This window comes from Crotalus tigris, unplaced genomic scaffold (genome assembly GCF_016545835.1).
Source record: "Crotalus tigris isolate CLP2741 ecotype Arizona unplaced genomic scaffold, ASM1654583v1 scf7180000017964.494433, whole genome shotgun sequence".
NCBI classification, from domain to species: domain Eukaryota; kingdom Metazoa; phylum Chordata; class Lepidosauria; order Squamata; family Viperidae; genus Crotalus; species Crotalus tigris.
This window is the reverse complement of record NW_024096747.1, coordinates 306,567-322,552: the sequence shown is the minus strand read 5'-3', so window position 1 is coordinate 322,552 and position 15,986 is coordinate 306,567. Positions and strand designations below refer to the sequence as shown.

Sequence of the window (15,986 nt, the reverse complement as noted above, 5' to 3'; positions counted from 1 at the left end):
GTACCTCCAGGTGGCCTCAAGAACTCTCTAAAATAATGCAAATGATCAGCTCTCTGCAAGGAGTATAAATCCTTCCATTCCCCACCATCCAGTCAAAGCTGAAGAAGCTTCTTGGATGAAAAATGAAACATCTTCAAAGAAAAATAAGGAAGTCCAGTTGCTTTGTGACAAAGCACCTTTGGGAATTTGGTGGACAGGGATAATATAACCAACACTGATACAGAAGGCATTTTTACATTTTTACATTTTACTCCAGATGGAGTAATGCTCATAAATATTGATACGAGTGTAAAATCAATATGCTTTCTTTCACAACATTCTAGCGTTTTTTTAATGCAAAAAATGTTAAAGGAGTATTATGTATCCAAGCAACCTATTTTTTCCTTGTGTATTTGTGTGTGTGTATACAGAGTATTCCTGTAATGTTGGCTTAATGCTAGTATTGGTGATGACATATGAACATTTATATAACTCCCCTTTGATGGATGATGTTCCTGCCAAACATTAATGTAGCTCACTTAGATTAATCAAAAAGCCAAATGAATGGGATTTATACAAAACCCATTTCATGGTTTTAGGGCCTAATTTTTTGTTTTTATTTTAAATTCCTACTTAAAAAAAATTCCTTCGGATCGCCTTCAGGGTCAGGATTATAGGAAAGAGTGTTACTTTTTTAACTCCTTAGTGGGCTGCAGTTCTGATCCTGGCTGTTTCCCCACGGGGTGGAGAATGAAGAACACACAAATGTCATCCCAATCTACTTGCTGTGGGTCTAATATCCCTCTGCCTTGCAGGGGAATCAAGCACTGTTGTTTCTCCATCTGTACCAGGAGGGGTTAGTGACGGTCAATGGCATATGGTACAACTTCATTATTATAACAAGGTAGGCACAAACATTTTTGTGTTGTGGTGGTTTTCTTCTTCACCCTGGTTGCATTTGGAGCACAAGTTGTCTTCCATGTGCTCAGTCCTCTTTTTCCCCAGGAAACCTCCCATATGCTTTTGTCACATAGAAAATGACTAGCCTTCAATATTGTACTAACCTATGTTTTCTTAGACAAACCATTGACACATAATGAGAAGTCCTCATTTGAGTACATTTTCATTTGGGTACAAATGAAAATGGCTGGGTCCATATAACACACAAAAGCAAAATGATGACTTAGCAGATGTGTGAACCCAAGCCAGGTCTACCTTCTCAAGCAGAGCCTGAGGTATTCTGTATAAAAACATTGATAAAAATAAGACAGATTGGTTTGGGCCAATGCTAGCATGGAAAATTACTTGTATGTCCTTTTGGCACTATAATTTCCACAGGAGACAGTGAGATGTAAATGAGATAAGTAAATATAGTAAATAGTTGGTAAATGTACAAATTACAAATGGCACAATGCTACAAAGAAAACCACAGCACTCTTTCAAATTCTTTCCCACTGGCACTTTCTGCATTTATTCCAGGCCAATGATGGTGAATCTTTTGGGCTTAATGTGTCTAAAAGTCAGAAAATGCCTAACTTGACTCTGCTAGCTTATCTCTCATACATACACAGACACACACATCCCCGAACAAAGAAGAGAGAATTGTCTTTCTTTCTTCCCATCTGGGCTATCCCAGATAGTGGAACTTGGCAGCAACTCCAAGGCAGGGCATGAAGTAGAGGCCTAGCCTTGACTTCAGCCCTAGCACCTCAACTTCAGCCCTAGTGCCACTGCTGACACTCCCAAAGTCTGCCTTGCATCATTCCCCAAGGCATGTGAACCTTGGGCAATTGTGCAATTCCCCTTGCAGCCAGGCATTCTTCAGGATCTGCCATATGCTACTGACTTTCAGGCAATGTTCTTTTTCTGCTGACAGGCCCTTGCAGCGTACCTGAAGCTGCTTCAGATCACACAAGGCCTTCCTTCTTAAAGCAGCTGTGGAGAATGCTCTTTTTTGGACTGTGCAGCCTCTGAAAACTGTATGAAAATACACCCTGCTCTTGTTTGATTTTTGGAAGGTCTGGAGGCCCGTGAGAGCACAGTCTCTCACATAATTTCCATTGGGTCCAGATGCCAGCTGAGAGTATACCCCATTCTTGCATGGCTTCTGCAGGCCGTGAAAACCATGTGAGGATGGGACATGCTTTTAATAAAAGTTTGGTGTTAGTGAACAGTGATATGTCATCTAAAACGTTGTGACATGTCACCTTTGATCTGTGTGTCATAGGTTCGCCTTCACTGCTCCAGGTTCTGACCCTGAGCAATTGGATCCCAAGACTGGGAGCGAGAGAAAGTACATCAGAGTGTGATCTCACACTAATAAATGATCTCATCTTAGGCTTGTCCTCATGTTGACCTGCTTAGGTGCCATATTTATAAGTCTGTTAGTATGGTATTCCAAAGATCAACAGAGTTTAAAGTTGTAAATGCACTTTTCAATTATATGCTTATATTTATGTAGCAAGATTTACAAGCAGGGGCTGGGGAACAACAAAGAAGATATATTCAGTGTCAGAAAAATGAGGGTTTTTAATTTTATAAATAGGTTCTTTACCAATGAAATGGAACTACATTAATATTTTTATGTGATCAAGATTTAATGATTTATTTTTTATGATTTATGACTTATTAAGAGGCATGGTGGTGTAGTGGTTAGAAAGCAGTATTGCAGGCTAACTCATTGCTCACAGTCAAGAGTTCGATCCTGACCTGCTCACGGTTGACTCAGCCTTCTATCCTTCCGAGGTTGGTAAAATGAGGACCCCAATTGTTGGAGGCAATATGCTTGCTCTGTAAACCACTTAGAGAGGGCTGTAAAACACTATCAAGTGGTATATACTGTAAGTCTAAGTGCTATTGCGATTTTAAAAGTAGCTGAATGACTTCCTGAATGTTTTTATTGTTTCTGGGGTTTTTTTTCTTTTTTTGTGTATTAAAGCAAAAAAGAGAGAATAGAGATTTTTCATTCCCATGAGAATGGAAACCATATATAAAGCTTTCTACTTTTTTTTTGAAACTTGACACCACACTGAATGATTAAACAAATATGACAACATCTCTTTCTATGGAATATTAAGAAACACCATTGTATGTGCTCGTATGCTAGTTCTCCAAGTGTAGGGTTATTAATTATTTTTTTTAAGTGGAAAGGTATAATCTAGCTGAATTCTGATTTAGAATAGTTTTAGTGGAGTGTACCTTAATCCAGATGAAATGTAACGTTGGTATTAAGGCAATACCTATTCAGCCTTGCTTTATCATTTCAGCCCAAAATAAACTCTCTGGGTTCGGTGCAAGGACCTTCCACAGACAAAGTGGCTATTCTAACAGTGGACAAATGTGATACATCTCTGGCACTACAATTTGGCAATGAGATTGGGAACTATTCCTGCGCAGCAGAGGGAGTGCAGTCCAGTTCCAAAAAGTGAGTCTTTTGTATTTTCAGCTAAAGTAAAAAGGTGCTGAGTCCATTTCCCTGTTCTGTGCTGTCCTCTTTTTCCTTTACATCTTTTTTTTCACAGCTTCACTCTAGTTCATGCTCAAGTGGGCCCTGGAAAAGGGAAAGAGGAAGCTCCATAATATGGTTTATAATACGCTGTAATTTCTGCAGGATGAGACATGTTTTCACCATTTCTCATATGATGCCTGTTCTCTGCAAGCAGTTATTCAGCCCTTGCTTGACTAAAGAAGCTTGCAAAACAGCTGCAACTAAGTTTTGCTAACCTTGTCTTGTACTGCTTTTCCATACCTGCCAAGGGGAAAAAAATTGCTATTCTGCCAGGCAGATCATCTTGAAACTTCCTGTTTGATAGCGCAATGGACTTGCTTGGCCTTGAACACTTAAGCTGGTTGAGAAAAAGGGCTAGGGGATGTCCAGTGAAGTTTTTTAACAGAAAACTTCAGTTCTTCACACATGGCTTAGTTAAATTGTGGAATTTATCACAAGACATTATGGTAGCCACTAATGTGGATGATTTGACAAGAGGAATCAGATAAAAGAAGTGGTCTGTCAAGTGTTATCTATCTTGAGGATTTTAGCATCATCACAGTGACAAAATTAGTATGCCACAAATGGAAGTTGGACATTGGAATTTATTTATCAAATTTTTAGGCCACCCAATTGTTAACAATTGTTAGTGGCAGGAGAGTAATACATCTCCATCTCCAGCTTATAAGCACTACAGAAGCAGCTGGCTGGTTGCTGTATACTCAGTAAAAATGGGCAGTAGCCTCTTCATATACTTCAGTTTTTTGCTATGTGGATTCCGTGTTTCAGTAAGCCTTAGCAAACAAAACAAAACTGCTGATTGAGCACATTTTTCCGTTTTGGACTTAAATGTAACATTGCAGAAACAGATTTATGATGTCTTTGTAGCATTATAGTGTGTGTGTGTGTGTGTGTGTGTGTGTGTAACAACTGTTACAAATACTACTCTCAGGGTTGTTTTTTTTCCTCCAGATCTCTGGACCTTACAGGGCCTTTGCTGCTTGGAGGGGTCCCCAATCTGCCTGAAAATTTCCCAGTGGAGCACAGAGAGTTTGTGGGCTGCATGAGAGACTTGTACATTGATAGTAAACACATTGACCTGGCTTCCTATATTGCAAACAATGGGACTTCCATAGGTAAGGTCAATTGTTTAAACATTCTTGATACATGATCTTTCCTCTTCCACGTCTTCTCTTTTTTCCATTCTAGTATCACAAATATTTGGATTAAAAATTCTCGGAATAAAGAAACAGCAACTGTGATTTCCCAAGTCATCATCTTAGACCACAGCAGTGTTAGCTGACTTATTTCATTAAGAATTCTGGCACAAGAAAAGTTGATCAAATGGCAAAAGACACTGTCTTATTCAGATATCTAGTGTGAATTGTATCTTTTCCATTATGAATGTCTTGGAAATCACACAGTTCAGGAATGTATTGCCAGCTCAATCCTTAGGTTTCTACCTTAGAGGTCTCTGCTGCTTGTTTGCAGTATGTCTACCCTAAATACAAGTCTAGATCCTTCCCATTGGAAAAAGGTAATATTTCACACCAGGGATTTTTGATAACAGGAGTTATTTCTGTCCACGTATCATCAAGCTGAAAATTTCCAAAGCATGTTTTCATAGTCTAGAAAAGTTGGGAATGAAGACTGAAAGAGAAATTAACTGTTATACTAACTGTTAAATTAAATGTTAACTGTTTAGTTCTTTGTATCTACTTGTGCTGTTCCTCTCTCATATGTGCAGGTTGTCATGCCAAACACTCCTTCTGTGATTCAAATCCTTGCAAGAACAGTGGCACCTGTATTGTGGGTTGGTCTTCTTTTATCTGTGAGTGTCCCATAGGTTTTGGAGGCAAGGACTGCAGGCATGGTGAGTATATTACAGAGAAGCTGAATGGGCAATTGAGCATAGGATAAGATATTTTGAGCATTAATGGGAATATAAACCAGTAGATAGGGCCCCAAGAAAGGAAGGAGATGACAGGGTAACCAACAGCTGAGTTTTCAGAGAAAGATAGCTAATAGTGTTCTTGAAATCAGACAAAATATAATTGGAAATGGCTATGTTGAATATTTTCAACAAAGTTGAAAGTTGAAGTTCCAAGGGAATGTTTCATGATCACAGTTAGTCTTCTATAAATTTCTACATGTTTCATCAATAGAGTCTATCTAAACAGAAAACCTTATCTATTGAATTCCCAGTTACTTTTGTGAAAGTAGGAATTCCTACTCTATCTGGACTCATTCTTTGAACTCCTAGTGAGAACTTTGGATAGAAAAAAGTTCTACCTTCCCATCACTTCAGTTCATCAATGAAAGCTTACAAGTGGCCATTGGCAGCCTGTGATAGCATTAGACCAGGGGTGTCAAACTCAATTTCATTGAAGGCCCATCAGCATTATGGTTGCCCTCAAAGGGCCAGATGGCATGGATGGGTGGTCATGACCAGTTTGACATGGCCAGCTCGTTGCTCACGTTGATGTGCACCTGTGGGGGGGGGGCAGGCAAAGCTGGGAGGGGAGATCTGGAAGTCTCCAGTGGAGGAAGGTGAGACCAAGTTGAGCGCCAAAGCCTCATCCACCAGAGGAGCCTCAACATCCCCCAGATGTGAGGCTGAAAGGGGGGGGGGCTGGCCTGATGAGCAGCAGACAGGACCTGGCCCATGGGATGAAAGGTGGGCAGATGAGAGTGCAGGGTAGCACAAGCTGAGCATTGGTGGGGACCAGCTCCAGGTCGCCGTCTCTGTCATATGGCATGGCTGGAGGGGGGAAAACGGCATTCACAGCGAACAGGGAGACAGGAGCATGGGGAGGCATGAGCTGAGTGTCAGCAGGGGCAAACTCCCAGCCATGCTTACCTCCTTCTCGAGGCTGCTGCTGCCGGTGCAATTCACGGGATGAGGCAAGGCAAGACGAGAAGAGGAGAGGCCAGGCAAAGCAAGGCCAGGGGTGGCAAGTTGAGGTGAGGCAAGGCTGGACAAGGAGATGAGAGGCCAAATGTGACAAAGAGAGGCTGGGCAAGGAGAGGAGAAGCCAGGCGTAACAAGGTGAGGAGAGGTGAGGAAAGGATGGGTGTGATGAGGAGAAACCGGATGTGGCGAGGCGAGGCCGGGCGTGACAAGGCAAGTGGGGCCATGTGAGGAGAGGAGAGGTAGGATGTGACGAGGTGCAGCCGGGTGAGGCAAGGAGAGACTGGGTGTGACGTGAGGCTGGGTGAGGAGAGGAAAGACCAGAAGTGATGAGACAAGGAGAGGCCAGGTGTGAGGATGCAAGGCCAGGAGGGGTAGGATGAGGCCAGGCGGGGCTGTGTGAGATGAGCTGGGCAATGCAAACAAACTGCAGCTACTGCTGGGCACCGCATCCTATGCGCATCCATGGGGAGCGCCTAGCGCAGCTGGGGTAGGCTGGGGCTGAGGCAGCAGAAGCTGGCCCCTTGCTATTTCCAGGACGGCCCTGTGGGCCAGATCTAACCACATCGTGGGCCAGATCTGGCCTGTGGGTTTGAGTTTGACATGTTTGCATTAGACACTCATAAAGGATTTCATTTTGAAACTGGAAGAAAGCACAATTCAACCTATGTGCTCTCTCCTATAGACCAAATAGGCACGTGAGAGTTTACTTAGGTATTCATAAGCATGCTCAAAATATAAAATAAAAAGAATCTCAGTCATTTGAAACTGTGTAGTCTAAAGTTCTAAAAGCATTTTTGTAGGTTTTCAAATACATTCCCCATGGTTTTGCCTTTCTACAAATAGTGGACAGATCAGTTTATTTCTTACTTGTTTCATACATCTATTTTTTTTATTTATTTAAACATTCCTATCCTGCTCATCATATATATAATTCTAAGCAATTATATAATCCTATCATTTTCACAGTAATTTGCCATTTGCATAAATTTAAACACATACATTTTTTTTAAAAAAAGTATTTTCTCCCAAAACACATAGTCTGAATGTATTTTCTCTCAAGATTTCTGAACATATTTCATTTTAAAATATGCATTTTATATGCAATTTGGTATGTATTTTGAGCTAAGAACTACATTGCAAAACGCAAAAGTGTGAAATCTGAGAGGTTAACAGTGTTCCAATCTGTTTGCATGTTAATTGGAAATGTGCCAATCTGTCAGTTGTTTTAAAATGCAAATTGAACAAAACCTTGGGCATCTGCATTTCATACTCCTCAGTTCCTGCTACAGGCACCTGGGCATTTTCAGTAAGATTATATTTCCAGCCCCATGCAGATAATCATGATATAAATGTCTCTGAAATGAAGGTAAAGAAATTGCAACAGTAAAAGTAGGGACTTCAAGCTTCCCCCATCTTGAGCTTCTTTCTGCTTCACTGAATTCCAGCATCTTCTATTGTCTTTTTCTCTAGCTATGCATCATCCTCACCATTTCCATGGCAACAGCATCCTTTTCTGGGACTTCAGGAATGAAGTTAAGATTTCCACACCTTGGTATATGGGCCTAGCATTCCGGACACGCCAGGCAAATGGAGTTTTGCTTCAGGCAAATGCTGGGCAGTACACCACCATACTCTGCCAGGTATCTACAATGTAGCTGCTCTGGATCTGTGCTGCTATAAAACCTTGTATCAGATGTTCTGTGATGCAATCATATCTAGTTTTTTTTTTTAAAAAAAACTGAGCTCTTTTGCTGTAGCAGATTTGGAACAAGTATAGCAGCAATAATTCTCTTATGTAATAGAACACTGGGACCCCACAGATTTGTAATATCCTATTTAATGGCACTATTCTATTTAGTGTCAGAGTAGAAAGACTTATTCTTAACTAGAAGAACTCACCATCTGTTTGTAGAGCATTTTGTGAAGAATTTTGTGGAGTACCCGAACTGTCTTACTCATAAAACAGAATTTGCTCTGTGCTGACTTTACCATATCTTTAGTTGGATTCCGGCCTGCTCTCCTTCATGGTGAATAGGGGACCTGGACGCTCTGCCAAGATCCTTCTGGATCAAATGCAATTGAATGATGGAGTATGGCATGACCTCCAATTTCATCTACAAGATGCTCGAAGTAGCCATGAGGCACGTTACATTATCACCCTCAGTCTGGATTTTGGATTCTACCAGGTAAGCTTTGAGATTGAAGGGCAAAATATCCATGCTGGGAAAAAAATTATCTAGATCAGGACTGACATTCTTCCTTGTAGTTCTATATTTTCCTTCCTCCAACAGTGTTTTTGACAGATTCAGGACCCTCAGTTTGACAATTAATTCTCTTTCTGTCTAACTATTTGGGATCAAAGCTGATATCCTTGTTTTAATCCACACTTTTCTTGGTGGCATTGGAGGAAATTTTGTTACCATAGTTTCACAGAGTATAAATGATAAGGAACTAAAAGATTAACCCATAGATGCAAGTAAACAGTGGTGATCACGTAATGTTCCTATTCTTGTATTTCTTTTCTAAAGGATACTGTGGTCATTGGCAATGAGCTTCAAGGCCTGAAAGTGAAACATCTCCATGTTGGGGGAATCCTAGTGTCCGGTAAAGTGCATCATGGTTTCAAAGGCTGCATCCAGGTGAGTTCCAGCAAATTTCCAAATGTCAAGTTTTCTGCATTTTTTATCTTTTAATTTAGAGACAAGCAGCATTCACTTAAATAAATTAAAACCCCTTCAAGAGCCAAAGATAAAAATTAAGTCATAGATTCTTTTTTCTCTTTCTTTTTCTTTCTTTCTTTCTTTCTTTCTTTCTTTCTTTCTTTCTTTCTTTCTTTCTTTCTTTCTTTCTTTCATAATGGCCATGAGTCTCAGTAGACTTTTCTGCTTCACAATAATTAAAATCTCTGCATAATCAGAAAACCATGAGAACATTTTGTAACAATTACTCAGTAGTTTTTCCACCCACTTGCCCCCACTTGAAAATGTTGACTAAATCATCCATTACAATGGAGAGCTAAAAGTCAGAAGAAAGTGTTCTTGGTAGGCTATGCTAGCCTAAATAATCCAAAAATCTGAAGTTCTTTCCATTAAAATCCAAATCTTTTGGTGCAAACCTGAGCTTTATTTTTCTTTTTTCATTTGGGTTTCAGGGAATTCACCTAGGTGACACAGCCATGGGAAATGCACTGCCCAAGCCCAGCAGCACTGTGAATGTAGAGGCAGGATGTTCTGTGCCCAACTCTTGTGAATCCAACCCTTGTCCTGCGAACAGTATATGCCAGGATCAGTGGCAAAGCTACTCTTGTGTATGCAAACCAGGTAGGAGATGGATAAGCAGCCTAGATTGCAAATCTTGTTTTAGTCTTTATTTCCCCCTTTTTCCTTGTTCCATTCCGTTTCATTTTATGGTCCTTTTCTGTATGTTCTGTATTGTGTATTTTTGTATCCTCCTCTTTCCTTTTATTGCTGCTCCCTAAAATTCTCCCTGTGCTCAGATGAAAGCCACCCATCTCTACCCAAAAGAGTAGGCACAAAGAGCTTATTCCACAGTGGAATTTTCTTCTAAATGTGGACATACAATAGTTTCAGAATGTTGGCTTTTGACAAAAAACTACCAGTAATTACAGAGAATCAAGGATGACGAGTGGGGTAGGTAACCTTAAGGAAATATCTGCTTAGTTTTGAATGTGTAATCATGCCCCTCCTTTTGGTCATCTCCCAATAATTTCATTTCCCCATGACACCTAGCCATTCTGAAATTAGAATGAATATTCAGTTCAGTGATCAAATAAGCCAAAATATGCAAATTAAACAAGTTTAGATAATATTCCTATTGTGCCTTTGGCTTTTTTGTGTGTGTAATTAAAGACTGGGAAAAGAATGGGAAAAGAGAATTGATGTAGACTTTGCAATGCCCTGTTGTGACCCACTTTAATAAAATTCAGGCTTTGTTCATGTTGTCCTCTTTAAAAAGGCATTAATGTTGTGACATGACTGTCGGTATTTTATTCTAGGATATTATGGTGGGAGTTGTCTGGATGCCTGTCAGCTGAACCCCTGCAAGAACAAGTCAGTGTGTAAGCAAAAGCCAGGTGCTCCCCATGGTTATATCTGTGAGTGTGGAGAAAATCACTTTGGGCAGTATTGTGAGCACAGGTGAGATCAAGGACAGTTTGTGGGTTTTAGCCTCTTACGGATCTAAGAAATGTTATTCTCATGTTTAGATAGAATTTTCTGCTCTGGGGACTCTGTGTCACTAGCAGTTAAGGGCAGAATGATGGGGAAATTAGCCTCTGATCTTTGCTTCTCATCTAACACCTGACTTAGATAACATTTAACATGACCAATTTGCACATTGAAAGCTTTGCTGCCGCTGTGTCCTGAAATTCACAAAATCAAAGGGTCTCAAGCTATTCATAGTTAGGGGTCTGTGCTCAGCTTAATAGGTCCTGCAGTAGAGTAAAGATTGGATATTATGACATGATGTAGAAGTTAAATGAAAGTGAGATGGATAGCTATAAAAATCAAACAAATAGATAAATGAAGGAAGATGATAATAGTTTTTGTGTAAAAAGAAATCCTTAAACTTCTATAAACCTTTGGTTAAAAAATGTTCCCTGCGTTTGATAGTGTACCATCTAGCCAGTATTTTCAATGTGCATAATTGGTAAAAAAAAGACATGATGACAGGCTGTAAGGAAGGCAAACCGGCAAACCTGTCTCTGCATTTTATCATCCTTCATTGCCTTCTTGCCTAGTTGTCACAAGCAAAATTAAGTGATTGTTTTGAGAATAGTTGTCTTTCTTGGGTGATTTTTTAGTTAAATGGAAGGATGGGGAGAAAGTTGGGAATACTAATGAAAAGTAATAAAAACCAATGACATATGTCTTTATTCATACTGAATATACTCAGTTATCTGAAAAAGAAATTTTGTTTTCTGTGAGCCATTCCTTGGGGTTGCCTTTCATGCCATTTCCAGTCACTGAATAGACCGCATCCCCAATTTCCATTGACCCAGAGACAGAGCAAGGAGTACATGGTTGCTGTTATTTGCTGCTTTGTCAAATGTCTGCATTTTGTGTTGGGAACAAAAACAATGCTTTGAGCAAGACTGAAGCATTTTCCCTAAGAATGCTTGCTTAGTGCTATTATTTGTCCAGTGTTCTGTTGCTTCTGCACCATTCAATAATAATAATAATAATAATAATAATAATAATAATAATAATAATAATGATAATAAAAATCAAGAAGAGTTATATCATATTGTGGGTTCCACAGTGATCATATCAGTACTGAAACACATGCAACTAATGGGAATTAATGTTATTATGACATCACAAAGACAGAGAGGAAACTAATTAATTCTGGATTTGACAGATATTTTTGTTCTGTTAACATAGACTCATAAAAATGTCTAAGGCAGGGGTTCTCAAACTGTAGGTTGCAACCCACAGAGGTCATGAGTAAATGTGAGAAGAAGTTGCAGATATTTTTGTGCTTGCACATGCAGTGCTGCATCATTTTTCAGAAGTCGCTCCCAATTTTCCTAGAGAAGCTCACAGTAAAATCAAAATTTTTTACAGTTGCTTCTATAAAAAGCAAATATCAGTCCAAAATAAATATGGATGGGTACAGGAAGGTCTCAAAAATCCAGATTTTAGGAATTACTAGAAGCTAAGCAAGCTCACTCTTCAAATATATTTTGAATTTTAATTGCTTTTTAAATTTTTAATGACAAATATTTTAGAAAAGTGTGAAGTTCTATCCTTGGTTCATCTGAGATATCAGATTCAGTTATTAGAAAAGTATAGAGGTAATCCTTGTTTAGCTGGTATTTGTTTAGTGACCTTTCACAGGTTTACAACGGTGATTGAAAAATTAAAGTATGTGACCAGTCCTCGCATTTATAACGTTCACAGATCTGTAAAAGCAAATAAAAGTTGAAGTTGCTGGTCCCAACTATAGTTGCTAAATGAGAACTTCCTGCATTCTTTTCTTGTCCAGTCCTAGTTCACTCCCATTACTAGGTTTATTCATGTGGACGGAAGTGTCACACAAAGACACTTATTTTACATGATCATAGAACCACATTGTTTGAGAACTCCTGGCCTAAACAGAGCATTTTTGTGATTGCTTCCCTCCCCTCAAACAAATGCATAAAGGGATGATTTTTCCACACAGCCTTGCATTCTAGAAGCTTGCCGAAGTATAGTGCCCATAGCAATTAAAAACTGAAATTTATAAAATATGCCATCACAAACATATCATAATATGGTATATTTCCACTAGCTGCAAGACCAACAATGAACTAGTGCCCTGGATGCAAATATCCATCCACCTGACTTTTTTCCCTGCAGGATGGATCAACAGTGTCCCAAGGGCTGGTGGGGGAATCCAACATGTGGGCCCTGCAACTGCGATGCGGCCAAGGGATTTGACCCGGACTGTAATAAAACCAACGGGCAATGTCATTGTAAGGTGAGGGGAGAGATATGCCTGTTCTGGGACTCTCTGCCATCGATAGATTTTGATGCAATATATGATTCACTTGCCCGTCACCTGTAGTATTGCCTTTCATCTCCATTCTTGGCTCTTCATTCTCCTTTCCTTCATACCTGGCTTTGGGGTCTACATCTTTCCCTGGTGTCTACTTTCTGTTTCTTCTCTGCTCTCCTTTTAGAACCCATATGGGCTCTGCTCACTGGGTTCTTGTCCATCTTCCTTTCTTCCTTCTTCTCCCAGCCTGTCTTTCTCCCATGTCAGCACACTACTCCTTGTCCTCAGTCCAAAGTTGCAGGACTCAGAAAAAAGGTCTAAACTGGTTGAGTTCCTGTGGGAATTAATCCTTAGGGAAATGGATTTTCATTCTGATGCCTCAAAATAGTGATGGATGGGGGCCATAGCAGAAGATAACTGAAAGCACTGTAGGAGCTCCAAAGGGACCGACTTTTTTTTTTTTTGTAATGTAAGAAGAATCTGTCTGTGCTGCTTTTTATCTTCCTAATCTTACTGGTTGGATTAGCTGTCATTACTTTTCTAATAATGGCCCTCTTTTTATCCCACCAGGCCTCCCCATTTCTCCTGCTGTTTCACTAGGCTCCTTGTTTTGGCCCTTTCCCCCCTGCCTGCAGTCTTGTCAGTCCTTCTCCCTTACTGCTCCTCCTCCTATGACCCAGCTCTCTAACCACCTTCCCTGCCCCTCTCCCTTCTTCCAATAGGATTTCCATTACCACCCTAAAGGGACTGACACCTGCCTGCCTTGTGACTGCTATCCCGTTGGCTCTTCCTCACGGTCCTGTGATCAGGAAATGGGCCAGTGTCACTGTCGGCCAGGTGTGATTGGCCGACAATGCAACAGTTGTGACAATCCTTTTGCAGAGGTGACTCCCAGTGGCTGCCGGGGTGAGTGTGCGCTGAAGATGGACAGACAGACAGACAGACAGACAGACTATTGCAGTGAGGTAGTGGGTAGAAGCCTTCTTTCTCCCTATCAAACAGAACTATTTACCAAATCAGAAGTTTGCCTCCCGCATTGCTATACTTTTTATGGAACAAGAAATTGAACATCTAACATTATGACCTAAAGGACAGAAATCCACATCAGTGGAAAGAGGACTGAGACCTAGTAGTTGGTAGAGATCTCTAGAAGGAGCGATGTGTGGTTCCTTTCTTCTTATGCGCCAATGGCTCTGGCACATATAAATAGTAGAGTCACACAAACTATCTTAGAATGGTTCTTCACAAGAACAGCTTTAATCATTCAGCTTAAAATTAAATCATAGAATGAAAAGGTTAGAAGCAATCTTAGAGATCAACTATTCCCTTTCAGGTCTAAAATATCTGATGTATCGTCTTTAGTTTTTCTGGAAACCAGACCCAATAATTAATATATGTGAAGACTATTTTCACATTGTCAGAAAAAAAGAAACACATTACCCAAAAAAGAATTGTAAGATGCCCAGAATTGCTGCGGAGTTAGGCGGCCTCAAATTTGGAATAAATAAATAAATAAAATACATTTATGGACATACTTATGACATAACTGGTACAACTGACATTAAAATACAATGTATTGTATTTTAATGGAGAAAAAATGTAATAAGATGTGCGAGTACCGTGTGTGTGTTAATGAAGGGCTTTGAGACCCCTCCTACTCTCCATTCTTTGGGAATCTTTAAAATACAGAATAACAGAATTGAAAGGGACCTTGGAGTTCTTCTATCTAATCCCCTGCTCAAGCAATAAACCTTATACCATTTCAGACAGATCACTGTCCAATCTCTTAAAAAAACCTCCAGTGATGGAGCACCCACAACTTCTGGAGGCAAGCCATCCCACTAATTTTTTGTTCTCACTCCCAGGAAATTTCTCCTTAATTCTAAGTTGGATATCTCTTTCCATACATTAATTTTTGTCTCGGATGTTTTGGAGAATAGGTTGACTCTTCTCTGAGGACAGCTCCTCAAATATTGGAAGATCATTAACATCTCTCTCTCTCTCTCTCTCTCTCTCTCTCTCTCTCTCTCTCTCTCTCTCTCTCACACACACACACACACACACACACACACACACACACACACACAGTTTTTCTCTTCATTAGACTAGTAAATAGACTAATACTGTGCACTGGCCAGCTCTTCAGCTGGGGCAAAGATTAGAAATTGATCACTCTCTACATGTAGCTCAATTATAACTCCAAAGAGTCTCAGCATAGTCAAGATAAGGGATGCTGGAGATGGAGTTCAGCCATATTTAGAGGCTACAAGTTCCACACTTCTAAAATGGGAATGATTTCAAATAGAAGACTGGTTTTTCTAAAACATAGACAGCTACTCTAGCTATGCATTTTCAATAAAGATAACACAGAACACTGTAGCGAATCAGTATATTTGTTGTCTGAGGCCACATTACCGAAAAATCAGTTTTTGTTATACGTCTCTCTTTAAAAATAACTATTTTTAACCATTTCCCCAACCATTTCCTCAAATTTGTTTGTATTAGAGGTTGTTTTTATCGTTCAGTTCACTTACTATATATATTCTAGCTAGCTACAAGAAATATATACGTACAAAATTTATGTTTTTATACATTGTGCCAAAGTAGAACACATTAGCTTTTTTTTGCATCCTAATACTTACTCAATTTATTCTAAAACTTTCCCAACAAATTTGGATTTAATCACAAGTTCATACAGGCTTAACACCTGGGTTCTCAATATTTTTACAGTCTGTTCCAATACTTGCTTTATCATTATGCATTGCTAAAAACACCTGAGATGTTGCACATTCCTCTTTTTTTTTTCCAATATAACATAAGTTGGTTCTGAAGAGGCTTCCCTGCTGTCTGCCTGTCCCTGCCTTCACTGAATACTATTCTATGGATCCCAACTTATTTGCTTTCCATGTTTCATTCTACAGTACTCTATGACGCTTGTCCTAAGTCTCTGAAAGCTGGAGTATGGTGGCCTCAAACCAAGTTTGGCCTGGCGGCTATACTGCCTTGCCCAAAAGGTTCACTAGGTAAGTGTACTCCTGTTGTAATAAAATTTATGGACAGAAGAGCTCTATCCCATTGGATTTCAGCTTTGTCAAGGAACTACGCATT

The 15,986-nt window shown here is 39.8% G+C and overlaps 1 protein-coding gene across 4 annotated transcripts in view; it reads left to right on the top strand.

Annotated features, from left to right (window-relative positions):
- CELSR3 (cadherin EGF LAG seven-pass G-type receptor 3) overlaps positions 1 to 15,986 on the top strand; it is a 112,074-nt gene that overhangs the window by 55,272 nt on the left and 40,816 nt on the right. For all 4 annotated transcript variants that reach the window (XR_005556955.1, XM_039345581.1, XM_039345578.1 and 1 more), the window contains exons 5-16: positions 795 to 883; positions 3,246 to 3,403; positions 4,439 to 4,602; positions 5,214 to 5,339; positions 7,851 to 8,020; positions 8,381 to 8,566; positions 8,909 to 9,019; positions 9,532 to 9,700; positions 10,396 to 10,537; positions 12,740 to 12,860; positions 13,601 to 13,784; positions 15,800 to 15,901. Coding sequence is in view for 3 of the 4 variants with exons in the window: in XM_039345581.1 (XP_039201515.1) it covers positions 795 to 883; positions 3,246 to 3,403; positions 4,439 to 4,602; positions 5,214 to 5,339; positions 7,851 to 8,020; positions 8,381 to 8,566; positions 8,909 to 9,019; positions 9,532 to 9,700; positions 10,396 to 10,537; positions 12,740 to 12,860; positions 13,601 to 13,784; positions 15,800 to 15,901 (1,722 nt within the window). In the remaining variant the exon portion in view is untranslated. The remainder of the gene's footprint in view (positions 1 to 794; positions 884 to 3,245; positions 3,404 to 4,438; positions 4,603 to 5,213; positions 5,340 to 7,850; positions 8,021 to 8,380; positions 8,567 to 8,908; positions 9,020 to 9,531; positions 9,701 to 10,395; positions 10,538 to 12,739; positions 12,861 to 13,600; positions 13,785 to 15,799; positions 15,902 to 15,986) is intronic.